The 13177-nt window shown below is 41.2% G+C and overlaps 1 protein-coding gene across 3 annotated transcripts in view; it reads left to right on the forward strand.

The window, feature by feature from the left end:
* The first annotated feature begins 1684 nt into the window (after positions 1–1684).
* Positions 1685–13177, forward strand: part of CBFB (core-binding factor subunit beta) — a 56372-nt gene continuing 44879 nt past the window's right edge. For 2 of the 3 annotated variants that reach the window (XM_081106854.1, XM_081106853.1), the window contains exons 1-3: positions 1685–2041; positions 2283–2369; positions 6922–7038. In XM_081106854.1, the coding sequence (XP_080962980.1) occupies positions 1964–2041; positions 2283–2369; positions 6922–7038 (282 nt within the window). In that variant the 5' untranslated portion in view covers positions 1685–1963. The remainder of the gene's footprint in view (positions 2042–2282; positions 2370–6921; positions 7039–13177) is intronic. The other variant, XM_081106855.1, reaches the window with a different exon arrangement.

Raw genomic sequence — 13177 nt, forward strand, 5'->3', positions numbered from 1 at the left:
CCCTTTTTAGCTCTATTTGCTTGAATTGGGTTTCTGTCACTTGCAATTGAAAAAGACCTGAGAGGAAGATTCTGAGAAAGAGGGAGGCCTAACAATAGTGGTTGTTGACATCCATACCTATACCCGTTCTATTTGTATACAAACGTACATTCATTCGTACAGGCTTGGTGTGGACAGAGGAGCATGCCCTTGGAAGGAATTGATTCTATATTTGCTATTCAGAAAGAGTGTGTTTGTTAAAACCATCAGCCTACACGTTTGACTTTGCTGAAAATTCCCTCCCTGACCTTGGGTGATGGATCACTTTCTGGATCTCTGTTAGGGTTACCAACCATCCCATGTTGCCAGGGAGTGGGTGGTTTCCTGGGACATGGGAGTTTCATTGCTAAAATAGGACAGTCTCGGGAAAACCAGGACAGTTGGTCACCCTAGCTCAGTACTTTATCTGTAAAAATGAGATAGGAATAGACAGGGAGGGGAAATTCAGCCAAACTCTGCATTCCCAGACATTGCCAATTGCTCTGGGCACTAATTCCCATGAGTTTAGGTGTATCTTCACAATCCTTTGCAATATGGCAAACTACTGTCAATCAGAGTTGGCACCACTTGCCATCCTTGGACTGAGTTTTGTGTGTTTTTTTAAATTTATTTTTATTGATTTTTCAGAGAGGAAGAGAGAGAAACATCAATGATGAGAGAGAATCATTGGCTGCCTCCTGCACGCCCCATCATGGGGACTGAGCCCGCAACCCCGGCAGGGGCCCTTGACTGGAATCAATCCAGGACCCTTCAGTCCGCAGGCCCACGCTCTGTCCACTGAACCAAACCGGCCAGGGCAAAGATCAGAATTTATTGAGGACCAACTTGGAGTCAGGGTCTGTCATAAATCCCATGTCGGACTCTCTACAGCTTGGGCGACGTGACTCCTAGAAGTTGTCAATCTTTTGGGACTTGTTTGCACATTTGGGCAAAGATATGGACTGGCATTGGGATATATTTATAAATCCAGCTTGTTACTCTTTGGAAACGTAAATTAATTGAGTGCTCATTATGTGTTAGACCTACATCAAGGCTCTCACGCTAACACTGTGAACTTGTGAAAGTCTGAATTTTGGAAACAAGCAAGCCGAGGCTTAGCGGTCCAGTCCTGTCTAAGGCTCCCGTCAAGGGCGTCCAGTAAGGTCTCACCTAGGACCGTCTGACACTCACGGCTCCGACCTTTTCCATTAGACCCGGGTTCAGTGGGATGCTCCGCTCTGATTCCACCTTTAGTCTTTGAAGTGCACGTTTTCCACCCATCCCCTTCGGTTTGGAGGCGCCAAGTCCTCAAGGACTTAAATTTCCTTGCCTTTAGGTCACAATTTTGGTTTACTCCGTACGTCTGGGAAGTCCAAAAGTTCCAGACAATCGAAGGAAAGGAGCCGCGCGGGCCGCTCCCTCTCCATGGACCGGGCAGACCCCCACAGGGCGGTCCCACGGGGAGTGGCCCGCGGGTCGGCCGGGGGGAAGAGGGCCGCGCGGCGGGAGGAGCCAGGTTCCCTGCAGCCCGGCGGCCCGCAAGCGGGGGCGGCGCATGCGCGGCGCGGCCCGCGGAGTTGTGAATGGTACGTTTTGTTTGCTGGAGTTTGGGGCGGGCGAGCGGGCGCGCGAGGGGAGGGGTGGGACCGGCGGGGGCGGGGCCGACGGGCCAGCGAGGTGGGCGGTGAGAGGAAGTGGCGGCGGCGGCCGGGGGCGGCGGGTGCTGGGTCCGCGCGGGCGGCAGGCAACGGCTGAGGCGGCGGCGGCGTGGGCTGGGCTCGAGCGCGCGGCGGCACCCAGACTCCGGGAGCGGGAGCCCACGCGCGCGGGCGCCTGAAACAAAGGGCTCCGCGGGTTAGCGGTCAGTCGGTCAACGCGGAGCCGGCCAGCGGGTGCCCGCGCGAGCCCGGAGCCCGACCGGCCGGCGCGGTCTCAGGGCGGGAAGATGCCGCGCGTCGTGCCCGACCAGAGGAGCAAGTTCGAGAACGAGGAGTTCTTCAGGAAGCTGAGCCGCGAATGCGAGGTGAGGCGGGCGGACGGCGCGGAGGCCGCGCGGCGCGCCCCGAGTGGGCCCGGGCGGAGAAAAGTTTGGGCGGCGCGGCCCCCGAGAGCCCCGCGCCGGCGCCCGCGGAGGGGGCAATCTCGCCCGGGCCGCCGTCTGCCCGCAGGCTCTGCTTGTCCTTATCGGCGCCGCGCGGGGCGGGAGGGCGCGCGGGCGGCGCCGCGGATTTGGCTTCTGATTTCGGGCTGTCTCTGCCTCGCAGATTAAGTACACGGGCTTCAGGGACCGGCCCCACGAGGAGCGCCAGGCGCGCTTCCAGAACGCCTGCCGCGACGGCCGCTCGGAAATCGTAAGTCGGCGGGCCGGGGGGCGGGGGTTCCGGGGGCGCCGGGCCCCGAGGCGCGCGCGGGTCACTTGTTGCGCGGGGGCTGCGGCGGCCCAGGTCGGTTCCGGACGCCGCGGCGGGTCCCGGAACTGAGCGGGCGCCGTCTCACTTCCTACTCGGGATTCAAAATGCGAAAGCAGCTGCCGGCGGGCCGCGCGTCCTCGCGCGGAGACGCTGCCCCGGGACCCTCGGCCGCGGGTCTGTCTCCCAGACGCGGCTCGGCAGTTGGCGGTCGGCGCACGGAAACCCGAGGCGGACCGAACAGGGCCAGGTTAGGTGTAGGCTGTGATCCGAGAAAGGGGGTCGGTGTTTCTAAGGCAGGAAACACGCATTCGGATAAAGAACTGGGCTTCATTCAAGGACCTGGCTCCTGCAAGATAGTGTGTTGGTAAGTCTATACGTGAAGCTCTCTCCTTCCCAGCATAGCTCAAAATAATAAATCTTTACGCCAGTTATCTATTGTCCTTATAGAGAAAACAAAAAAATGCCCTAAAGAACGTGCCGCGATCTTTTCTTAGAATGTTAAACCCTAGGAGAATCAGAGAGAAACCATTATCGTCTTTTTTTTTTTTTTCCCCCCCCCCGAAGCTAAAAAGCATACCCCGTTTGTGCTGCATGGATTTTCAAAAACCACAGTTGATCTTGAGGCCGTGTTATGGGTGGTAGATTTGGTGCTTTGCCTCCACCAAACCTGATGTGTTAAAAGAAAAAAAAGTGTCCCAGTTTCCCTTATCTCCTTTTGATTTGTCCTGTGGAAGTGCTAATGACGGGGGAATGAGGAAGCCAAAGAGTGGGTGGGAAGAAAGGAAAGGTTGATTATTTAAAAAAAAAAAAAAAAAAAAGTTGAAATACTATGTGATGGAATCCAAAAATTATCTACTCCCGGGATTGGGCCCATTGCATTTGAAGAGACTTGAAGCTACTGTGCAGTTTGAGTTTGGGTTAACAATGGGAGGACATATTGGTACATTTACTTCTCCCACCTCCTTTATAGAGCATCTACTTATTTTTGATACATAATTCGCATACCATTAAATTTTCTCCAACAAAACCAAGTTTATTTTTAAAGGTTACTTCCATATTTAAAATGAAGGTTTTTTAGAATCATATTACAGAAAATGCGAAGATACTAGCTAAATTTCCCAGGAGGTGTAGAATAGTTGGTGATTATTGCATGTTATGAAAGAAAAGCTCCTGCTTTTAGCGCACTGCCAAATTTTCTTGAGTAGTTGTAATCATATGACTAATGTGTAAGACAAATATTTTTTGGTTTTGTTATTGAGTGGTAAAAGAATCACTTATTACTCGGTCCAGTAATTGTATCATCCTTTGCATGTGTTTCCTTTTGCAAAAGGTGATGGTATACCTAACCAGTGGATTTCCTGGAGGTAATTGATATAAAAGATGAGATACAGACTATTGTCAGGACTATTGTAAAGCGGGGGGGTTTTTGGAAACCAAATGAAGAATAGCTATTAACAGTTTTTCTGTCATATCAGAACTTTACTGCATGTAATTATGAACTGGGAATGTAATTTAACCCGCAGTGTATCTGAATTACTGTACTATAATGTTGCTGTAATATTTTATAGGTGGCTTGTAGTTGTCATAGACTTTCTAGGCATAAGTCAGACAGATGTTCTAGTTCTTCCTCTCTTCCAAATATTTCATCCTACAAATTTTAATAAGTTCTTAATATCTGACAAGTATTAAAAGTTGAAGGTACATTGAAAGATTTGCTCTTAAAATGGCATATGTGTCTTAATTTGTTGAATAATGTAACTGTTTATATTTGGTAAGGAATTTCACATTACCCCCTCTAGTTTCCCCCCTTTAATTCAATGCTCTCCACATGTAAATTACAGTATGGTATTCTTATCTCCTAGACTAGAGGGTGGAGACCACATTAATTCTGTGGTATATTCATTAATATACTCCCCTCTATGCAGTTACTTTGCACAATGCCTTTTGCATCATAGGTACTTGATTAATTCAGTTTAGAGGTTACTTAATGTAATGCCTAAAATTTGTCTTTTGACTTTTGAACAGGCAGTAGCTTTAACCTATTTGGTTATGGAAAATAGATATGGAAAAGGCATTCTTTGGCCTCTATTTTGACAGCAGTTATATACTGTAACAAATATTTCCCACAATTATTCCCAACCTAAGCTCTATGATGCTCATCTCTTCTTAACTATAAAACTTACCCAGATTTTATGGTAGCATGAATAAAAGTGATCATGGGTGAGGGATAGAATCTATTCTATTCTATTTGGTAAACTGATTTATTCCCCCGGTAAGTTCTTACTGGAGATGTCTTCAACACTACTGATTAATAAAAGGAAAAAATACTTATGATAGGTATGGTGTCTCTACTGGGAGAACAGTAAAAATCATGTGTATATTTTTAAAATTTTATTTTATTGATTCGAGAGAGAAAGAGAGGGGGTGGGGAGAAATTGATTTGTTGTTCCACTTATTTATGCGTTCATTGGGTATATGCCCTTACTGGAGATTGAACTGACAATCTTGGAGTGTCAGAACAATGCTCTAACTAACTGAGCTACCTGGCCAGGACAAAACCATATATTTTTAATCCTGAAAATGGAAGGATAAAACCTATGTTGGATTGGCACAATGTGTGCTGTTTTATAATTTATGAAACCATAAAATGTAGTCGGGGCAATCTGGAAATCTTACATATAGATAGGGATGCCGGTATAGCATTTTTATGTTTTCAAAGATAATTTTCTGAGCTAATGTATGTATAGGTATTCATTAAAGAGTTCTGTGGTCAAATAAATTTGGGAAATGTTATTCTAGAATGATCTGGTTTTTTTTTTTTATCACTTCTATCTCAGAGAGGGATCTTGATGAGATAATGGGCATGAAGTGAGGAAGCAGGAAATCTCTTCTGAGGTTGGTGTTCAGACAGGAGGTGAGGTAATAAGATCTGTAGACTGTTTTTACTGAGCATAGAGCTGATTTGGGGTACAGTGGGTGGAAGGATTTGTTACTAGGTGAATACTGAAGAAACTTGCCTGGGAGATTTTGATACAAGGCTTCATTTCATGGGCTGAATCTCTTATTTGCTACCACTGTGCTCTGAGAATTTCATTATCTGAGGGTGGAAAAAGTTAGCTCAAAATTATTTCTTTTATTTAGCAGGTACTTATATATCATTTACTTGATCTGTTCTAAGCACTTTACAAATACTAATTTGTGAGGAAACTGAGGTAGAGTTAAGTAACTTGCCTAAGGACATAGCTAGCAGTCTACTTTTAATTTAAACTATTTAATTTCACTTGATTGTTTTTTAAACTTAGCTAATAGTGGGATAAGATTTTTTTAAGTTAATATTGTAATGATGTTTGTTTAGTGTCTGTTCATAAGAAAGGGTATCCCAGTTGGTTAGGGAAATGCTATCAAAACTGTAGAAATTTAGCAGTTAGGTTGACAATTGTACCTAACGGTACCAGTAATAAAAATAGGAAGTATAGCTCTGAATCATCAGGAGAACTAGAGGATAGTTGAATCAGCCAAAGGCTTTGAACAAATCGCCAAAATGTGACCCCCTTTCAGATGAAGACTCTGCTTGAAAGCTTTATGCTTTACAACTTTAATTGGTAAAATAAAACAAAAACATTCTATTTTAATTAATAAAAAAATTCCAACAAAGAAAAATTTATATTTAGATGATAAAAAATGTGTTGTTTTTTCAAAATGCTTTTTACTTCTTAATTTCCCTTGGGGAAAAGGGACAGTGTTCCATTTTTTTTTTTTACTTGGGGGGAAAATATAGTTAAATTGCTCAGGGACTACACAGACTGACACTTCATTGAAATGGATTTAGATTGTTCTGTCTGTTGAGCTATCCTAATCTTTTATAAATATTAGATGAATACTCTTTTGTAATAGTCAGATCCAGTTATCCTGAAGTCAGATTTTAGAAAATGCTGTGTGTGTGTGTTTTTTTTTAATCACCCAAGGTTTTAGAGAGAATGGGAAGTGCTGTCAGGGCACATGCTAATGTATGGTTTATCAGAAGTGGACAGTCGTGTGCATTTTTAACATGGGCTTTAGAGCAAGGGCTATCAAGAAAAATTAAAATGTCCCATTTATACAACTTTAAATTGTATGTTTTAGAATTCAACATGTTTAGATCTTCAGTGATTTTCACACTTTAAAAATAAAAGTTTTTAAATTCAGGGATGGTGGCTTCTGGTTAGACATTAGCAATGCACAATCCTAACGTCAGCAAGAACTGACCTGAAAGAAAGTATTGATTTCCATGGCTTGATTTTATATTTAAGCGGCCAATGGCAAATGTCCTCAAAATGGAATCAGATGTTTGTAACTTAATACTTAAGAAAAATGATGAGTGCATGTTTTTTACTTTTAAGTATTCTTAGTGCTGCCTGGCTTAAGACAGAAACTGATGTAAAAATAAATGACTGCCTGCATAATTTATGTAATGTCCTGCTCCTGATCCTGTTTGTATTGATTTTTCTAAAAGGCTTTTGTGGCCACAGGAACCAATCTGTCTCTCCAGTTTTTTCCGGCCAGCTGGCAGGGAGAACAGCGACAAACACCTAGCCGGGAATATGTCGACTTAGAAAGAGAAGCAGGCAAGGTAGGAAACATTTCTTTGTAATTTGAAATACTATGGATTGTTTTATTAGAAATTATCTGATGATTTACATTAATAAAGAGATCATAGTTCTGATTATAAAGGGATATGTTTTCATATTATAAGGATGTATAATTTTAAAAAATCACTCAAACTTTTATATCATTCCATTGCTGATTTCATGTGTATTAACATTCACCTTAGAAAGTTCTAGCTAGCCTTTAGTGTACTTTCTTACACAGAGCATTAAAAACTTAATTTCTTTAAATGTTTGGCAGGAAATACTCTTTTTCTAAAATATTTGTGACTACAGTGCTGTAAAAAAGAAATTAAGAGAAAAATGAGAAAAGGCTTTGTAGGCTAGGCTTTAAATTTAATAATATTTAGAAATAGCTCCTGGGTAGTTTCTGGTTCTGTTAATAATTTAATTTTGAAGAAACAGCATGAAAATTTTAACTTGGAAATAATTTCTTTGTTTTGAGAAAAAGCTTCTGAGAAAACAAATAGATGCCATAAAATTTTTATGTTGGAAGTTTATGTTGAAGATGAAAAATATAAGTGGAAATATTTAAGCTGAGAGCTCTGTTAAAAACTAAGTTAATGTATATTATGATTTTGGTGAAATTTTAATGAATATTGTGGATTGGTTCATCTTTTTATGTAGGAGTTGACTTCAATATAATATTTAAAGAAAGAAAATTTTAACCTTATTTTATACTTAACTTTTCTCCTGTTTCCTTTGCAGTGTTTCCATACCTGTTTTTATCAACTTGCTAAATTACTTTTCTGTCATGAGTAGCATAACCTATCACTTTATTGTAAAACATAAGAAATATCTTCAATATTCCTTTGAGGAACTTAAAAAAATTTTGTATTGGAATGTATTAGGTAGGAAAAGGATTTCTTACCTTCTATATATACAATGAAGACTTCTTTGTTTTCTTTAATTTTATGAAATAAGGATTGATCTTTTGTCAGTGATAAACTAATCTTTGGGAAGGGAGAGGGGAAAATAGGTACAGAATGTAAAAAATTAGTAATAAGTAATTTGCTTTCCTATCTGTTAGCTTTTATGTTTGAAAGATTAAATGAAAATGTTCCAGATCTACTATTTGCTCCTTTTTTTAAAAATCCTCACCCTAAGATAGTTTTTCCATTAATTTTTAGAGAGAGTGGAAGGGAGTGGGGGCCGGGGGGGACAGAGAGAGAGAAAAAAATATTGATGTGAGAGAGACACGTCAATTGGTTTGGGGGCTGAGGATTGAGCTTGCAACCAAGCTACATGGTCATGACCAGAATCAAACTGGGACCTTTTAGTCCGAAGGCCGAAGCTCTATCCACTGAGCAAAACCGGCTAGGGCCAAGGGCAGAAGTTTTGAAGCCATTATATGATTTTTGCTTTTTTGGGGGTGGGGGGGGGTTCTATTTGGTACATGTATGTATGACTAAATTGAAGATATTATTGTTTTCCTTGTTCAAAACGCTTCCTTAAAGTGTGTTGAACGTGGTAGCTCAGATACGGCAGACATAGACCAGAAATAAATCCTTTCCTTTCAACTTTTAACGCTAAACTATTTTGACTTCAAAATTGATATCTCACTTGGCTGGTGTTGCTCAGTGGTTGAGCATAGACCTAGGAACCAGGAGGTCACAATTTGATTCCCAGTCAGGGCACGTGCTGGGTTGCAAGCTCAGTCCCCAGTAGGGGGCGTGTAGGAGGCAGCCAATCAATGATTCTCTTTCATCATTGATGTTTCTATTTCTATCTCCCTCTCCCTTCCTCTCTGAAATCAATAAAAATACATTTTTAAAAATTGACATCCCAATGTTACTGAAGTCTTCCAGTGTTTAATAACTATTAAATGGTGTTAACTCTACTAGGAAGTATATTTGCTTGAATTAATTTAATGACATATGTTTACTAGATTGAAGACCATATTATTTTTGGACTTAAGCCATTGAGATGTTTTAGTTCTATGACCAACAGTACCAAAAATGTTTTAATGGCGTATTCTAGTATTTAGAGGATATGTTTTCAAATATATCAGGAAAAGTGATAAAAACAATGTAAGATATCAGGAAACTTGCATTTCATTAATGTTTGTTTTAGAAGTTTTTTTCTGTAAAGGGCCAGGTACAAAATACTGTCATTGTGCGCTCTGTTGCAACTACTTATTTCTGCTGTTAGAGTGTGAAAGAGGCCATAGACATGTGTAAACAGATGAGCGTGGCTGTGTTCCAGGAATGGTAACACTGGCAAAAAAGTTTCTTTAGATTTAAATCTGTAGATGTTTATGTGTAGGTCATATATTCCTCAAATATAATTTTGCCAACACCTGTACTACATTAGTGGGATCTACAGGAAAAAAAGCATTTTAAAGCAAACAAGAAAACAACTGCTCATATTACACCATACTACTGGGATAAAGTATGCCAGAGAATTTGGAAAAAAAGTACTGACCAATGTTTTTTCATCTGTGGAGTTCATGGGTCTTTTTCTCTTCCTCCTTTTTTTAAATTTTTTATTAAATATATTTTTTATTGATTTCAGACAGGGAGATAGAAAAATCAATGATGAGAGGGAATCATCGACCGCCTGCCTCCTGCACGCCCCCCACTGGGGACCGAGCCCACAGCCTGGGCATGTGCCCCGACCAGAACCAAACCTGGGACCCCTCAGTCCGCACGCCGATGCTCTGTTCACTGTGCCAAACCAGCTAGGGCTCTTCCTCTTTTTTTATGCTCTCTTTCTGGTAACTATTAGCTTCTATTTCTATCTCAACAGGGCTAGGACTAGAAGCAAGGAAAAACTGAAGGAAACTTCCCCAAATGTTAATTATTTACCTCTGCTCCTTATATTGGATCACAAATCAGTGTCTTCCACATACTCTCAACCAGGTTACTTCCTGAAGCAGCTTAGTTTTCTTCCCATTCATACCCAGCTTTGAGAAAACTAGTGGTTAATAAGGCTTTAGAATTAGGCAGAATTAAGTCCTGGTTTCATTTGCTAGTATGTAACTTTGGGCAAATTATTTAATCTATGGTTTTCATTGTAAAATGAGGTTAATGCATACTTTCTAGGATTGCCCTAGTGATTGAAATAGTGAATATAAAGTGCTTAGCCCAATACCTGACACAGTTACAAAAAGTTCATTCAGAAAGTATTTGTTGCCGAAACCGGTTTGGCTCAGTGGATAGAGCGTCGGCCTGCGGACTGAAGGGTCCCGGGTTCGATTCCGGTCAGGGGCATGTACCTGGGTTGTGGGCATATCCCCAGTAGGAGATGTGCAGGAGGCGGCTGGTCAATGTTTCTCTCTCATCGATGTTTCTAACTCTCTATCTCTCTCCCTTCCTCTCTGTAAAAAATCAATAAAATATATTAAAAAAAAAAAAGAAAGTATTTGTTGAACACCTATTATATGTACTGAGCACTGTCCTAGGTACTTGTGATACATCAGTAAACAACAACAACAAAAAGATTCTACCCTGGAGGTTGTTTTATGGCAGGAGTGGAGGAATAGACAATATACATAATAAATTATATATTATGTTGCAAAGTGGTAAGTGCTCTGGGAAAAAAAGAAAAAGTAGAGTAAAATAAGGATGAGCAGGTGTGTTTGCAGTTAATCAATAAGATGGTCTGGGTAAAGAAGATCATACTTGAGCAGAGATCTGAAGGTAGTTAGAAGATGATGAGCCATTTGGTTATGGGGAAAGGTGTTCTAGACAGAGAAGACCTCCATTGTAAGGCTCTAGCGTGGAACCATGCACTGTGTGTTGGATAGACAGCAAGCAGGCCCAGTAACTGGAGTAAACTGAGCAAGGAGACTAGTAGGAGATAAGATCTGGGAGATAAGAAGCCAGTTTGTGTAACCACTGTGGCCATTGTAATGAGGTGGACTTTGAGTGAAATGGAAGGATGGTTCAGGTTTTTGAGCAGGTGAAATATGATCTGCCATAGATTTTGAAAGGATCACTCTAGCTGCTGGGTTAACAATAGGCTACAGGGGACAAGAGTGAAGTAGGGAGACCAGTTTGACTATTATGGTGGTAGCAGTGGAGGTGGTGACAAGTTGTCATAGTATACATGTACTATGAGATAGAGCCAACAGTGTTTGTTTCTGGGTTGAATGTGGAGTGTGAGAGTCAAGAAAGGCTCTAACATTTTTGGCTAGAGCAACTGGGAGTATGGGATTGCTGTCATTTGAGATGGGAAAGGCTGTGGGTGGAACAATTTTGAGGAGCAGTTTAGGACGTGAGTTTGTGGTGGTAGATTGTTATTGCAACTTATCTTTTCTCACCAATTACCCTTAAGTCATGGCACTGCTTTTTAGTAAGTAACCCTTTGTCTGCTTAGCTGAAGAATTCAGTGACCTTTTAAAAAGAATCAACTCTACTGAAGTATAGTTTACATACAATAAAATGCACCCATTTTAAGTGTATACTTTGTTTTAACAAATGTACACACCCATGTGAAAACCACCCACAATCAAGATAATGTTTCAGTCATTCCCAAAAGTTTCCCCATGCCCTTTTACAGGAATCTAGGAGTGGCTTGGCTGGATGGCTCTGGCTCAGGGCTGGGGCTCTGCAGTCTCTGAAAACTTGACTAGAGCTGAAGCAGCCACTTCCAAGCTCAACTCGTGACTTTTAGTAGGTGGCTTCAGTTTGTAGTCACGTGTTCTGCTCTGTACAGAGGGAAGAAAATGAAGTCACTCTGCTTTTTATGACCTGTTCCATCATTTATGCCTTACTCTGTTCATTAGAAGCGAGTCACTAAGTGTAGCCCACACACTCTAGCTCACATTCAGCAGCAAGGCAGGAGATTTATTCACATACTTGGGCGTGAATACCAGGAGGCTGGGATCATTGGGGCCATCTTGAAGACTGGCTACTACAGTATTCACTTAGGTATGGTGAATTCCGAAAAAATTTGAATGCTAATAGGAAACAGAAGCTTCACGTTCTCTCTCATTCGAAATATGGCTTCATGGTCTAAGAAAATAGGTTCAGCAAAATCACTTCTTTTATTTATTGAATATTTTCAAAGCAAGGGTCTTTAATAAGGAAGGTTTGTTAATGGATAATTGACTATAAATAGGTACTTTGTGTTCAATCAAGTCAGATCACAATTTTATAATGTTTATCAAATATAGTTGGAACTTTTGTACCCTGGTGTCTAGTGAGCTGTCTACATTGACTCTTAATAAGGGTCTTTTTCAGAAGTTTTAAAATAATACAGTGCAGTGGAAAGAGCTCTGGATTTGAGTCAAATGACAATCATAACCATTTTCCTTATTTGTAAACTAGAGGCCTGATGCATGAAATTCGTGCAAGGGGCTCGGACCTGGCAGCTGCAGCGGCTTGCCTCGGCCCTCGCAGCCCCAGCTTCATCCAGAATGTCATCCGGCTATCTGGTCTAATTAGCATATTACACTTTTATTATTTTGGATGGGAATCAGAATGTCTGCCTTATTCATGTATCACATGTATGTGAGGATTAAATGAGATGCCAGAATATGTGAAAATGCTTTTTAAATTGTGATGCTCTATCCAAAGTTGGGCTATTTGATGGAGTTTTGGTGGTGTAGCATGCCTTAGGTCAAGCTTCACTTCACGTAGCTGTGCAGTGTTGTAATACCACATCTTTCCCAAGTGGTCCATTTTGGTGCCTTAATAAAACCCTAAAGCAAAAATGTTTTTAATTCTTCCTAAATCTAAACTGCTTTCCTCTAATTTAGCTGTCATAGGACAAGGAAAGCAACTGATCAGAATTTAAATCATTCTTACATTAAATTTTTATAGAACAGACAACTCCAGTTCCTTTGATCTTTCCTCTTAGGACCCATTTCTAATTACTTTTTATTTCAAACAAATCAAATTATTATGGTTGACCAAAACTTGTTAGTCTTTAGTGGTAAGATTAATGGTTTTTGCATGCATTCTGTGTTTTATAAAGTCTCATTTGGGATTTTGAATTAATGATTGTATGTTCTTACTACATAATTTAGTTTTTGAGTATAAAAATAAAGGGTATGCCCTAACCGGTTTGGCTCAGTGGATAGAGCGTCGGCCTACGGACTCAAGGGTCCCAGGTTCGATTCCGGCCAAGGGTATGTACCTTGGTTGCAGGCACATACCC

This window comes from Myotis nattereri, assembly GCF_964212035.1.
Source record: "Myotis nattereri genome assembly, chromosome: 15".
Lineage (NCBI taxonomy): Eukaryota > Metazoa > Chordata > Mammalia > Chiroptera > Vespertilionidae > Myotis > Myotis nattereri.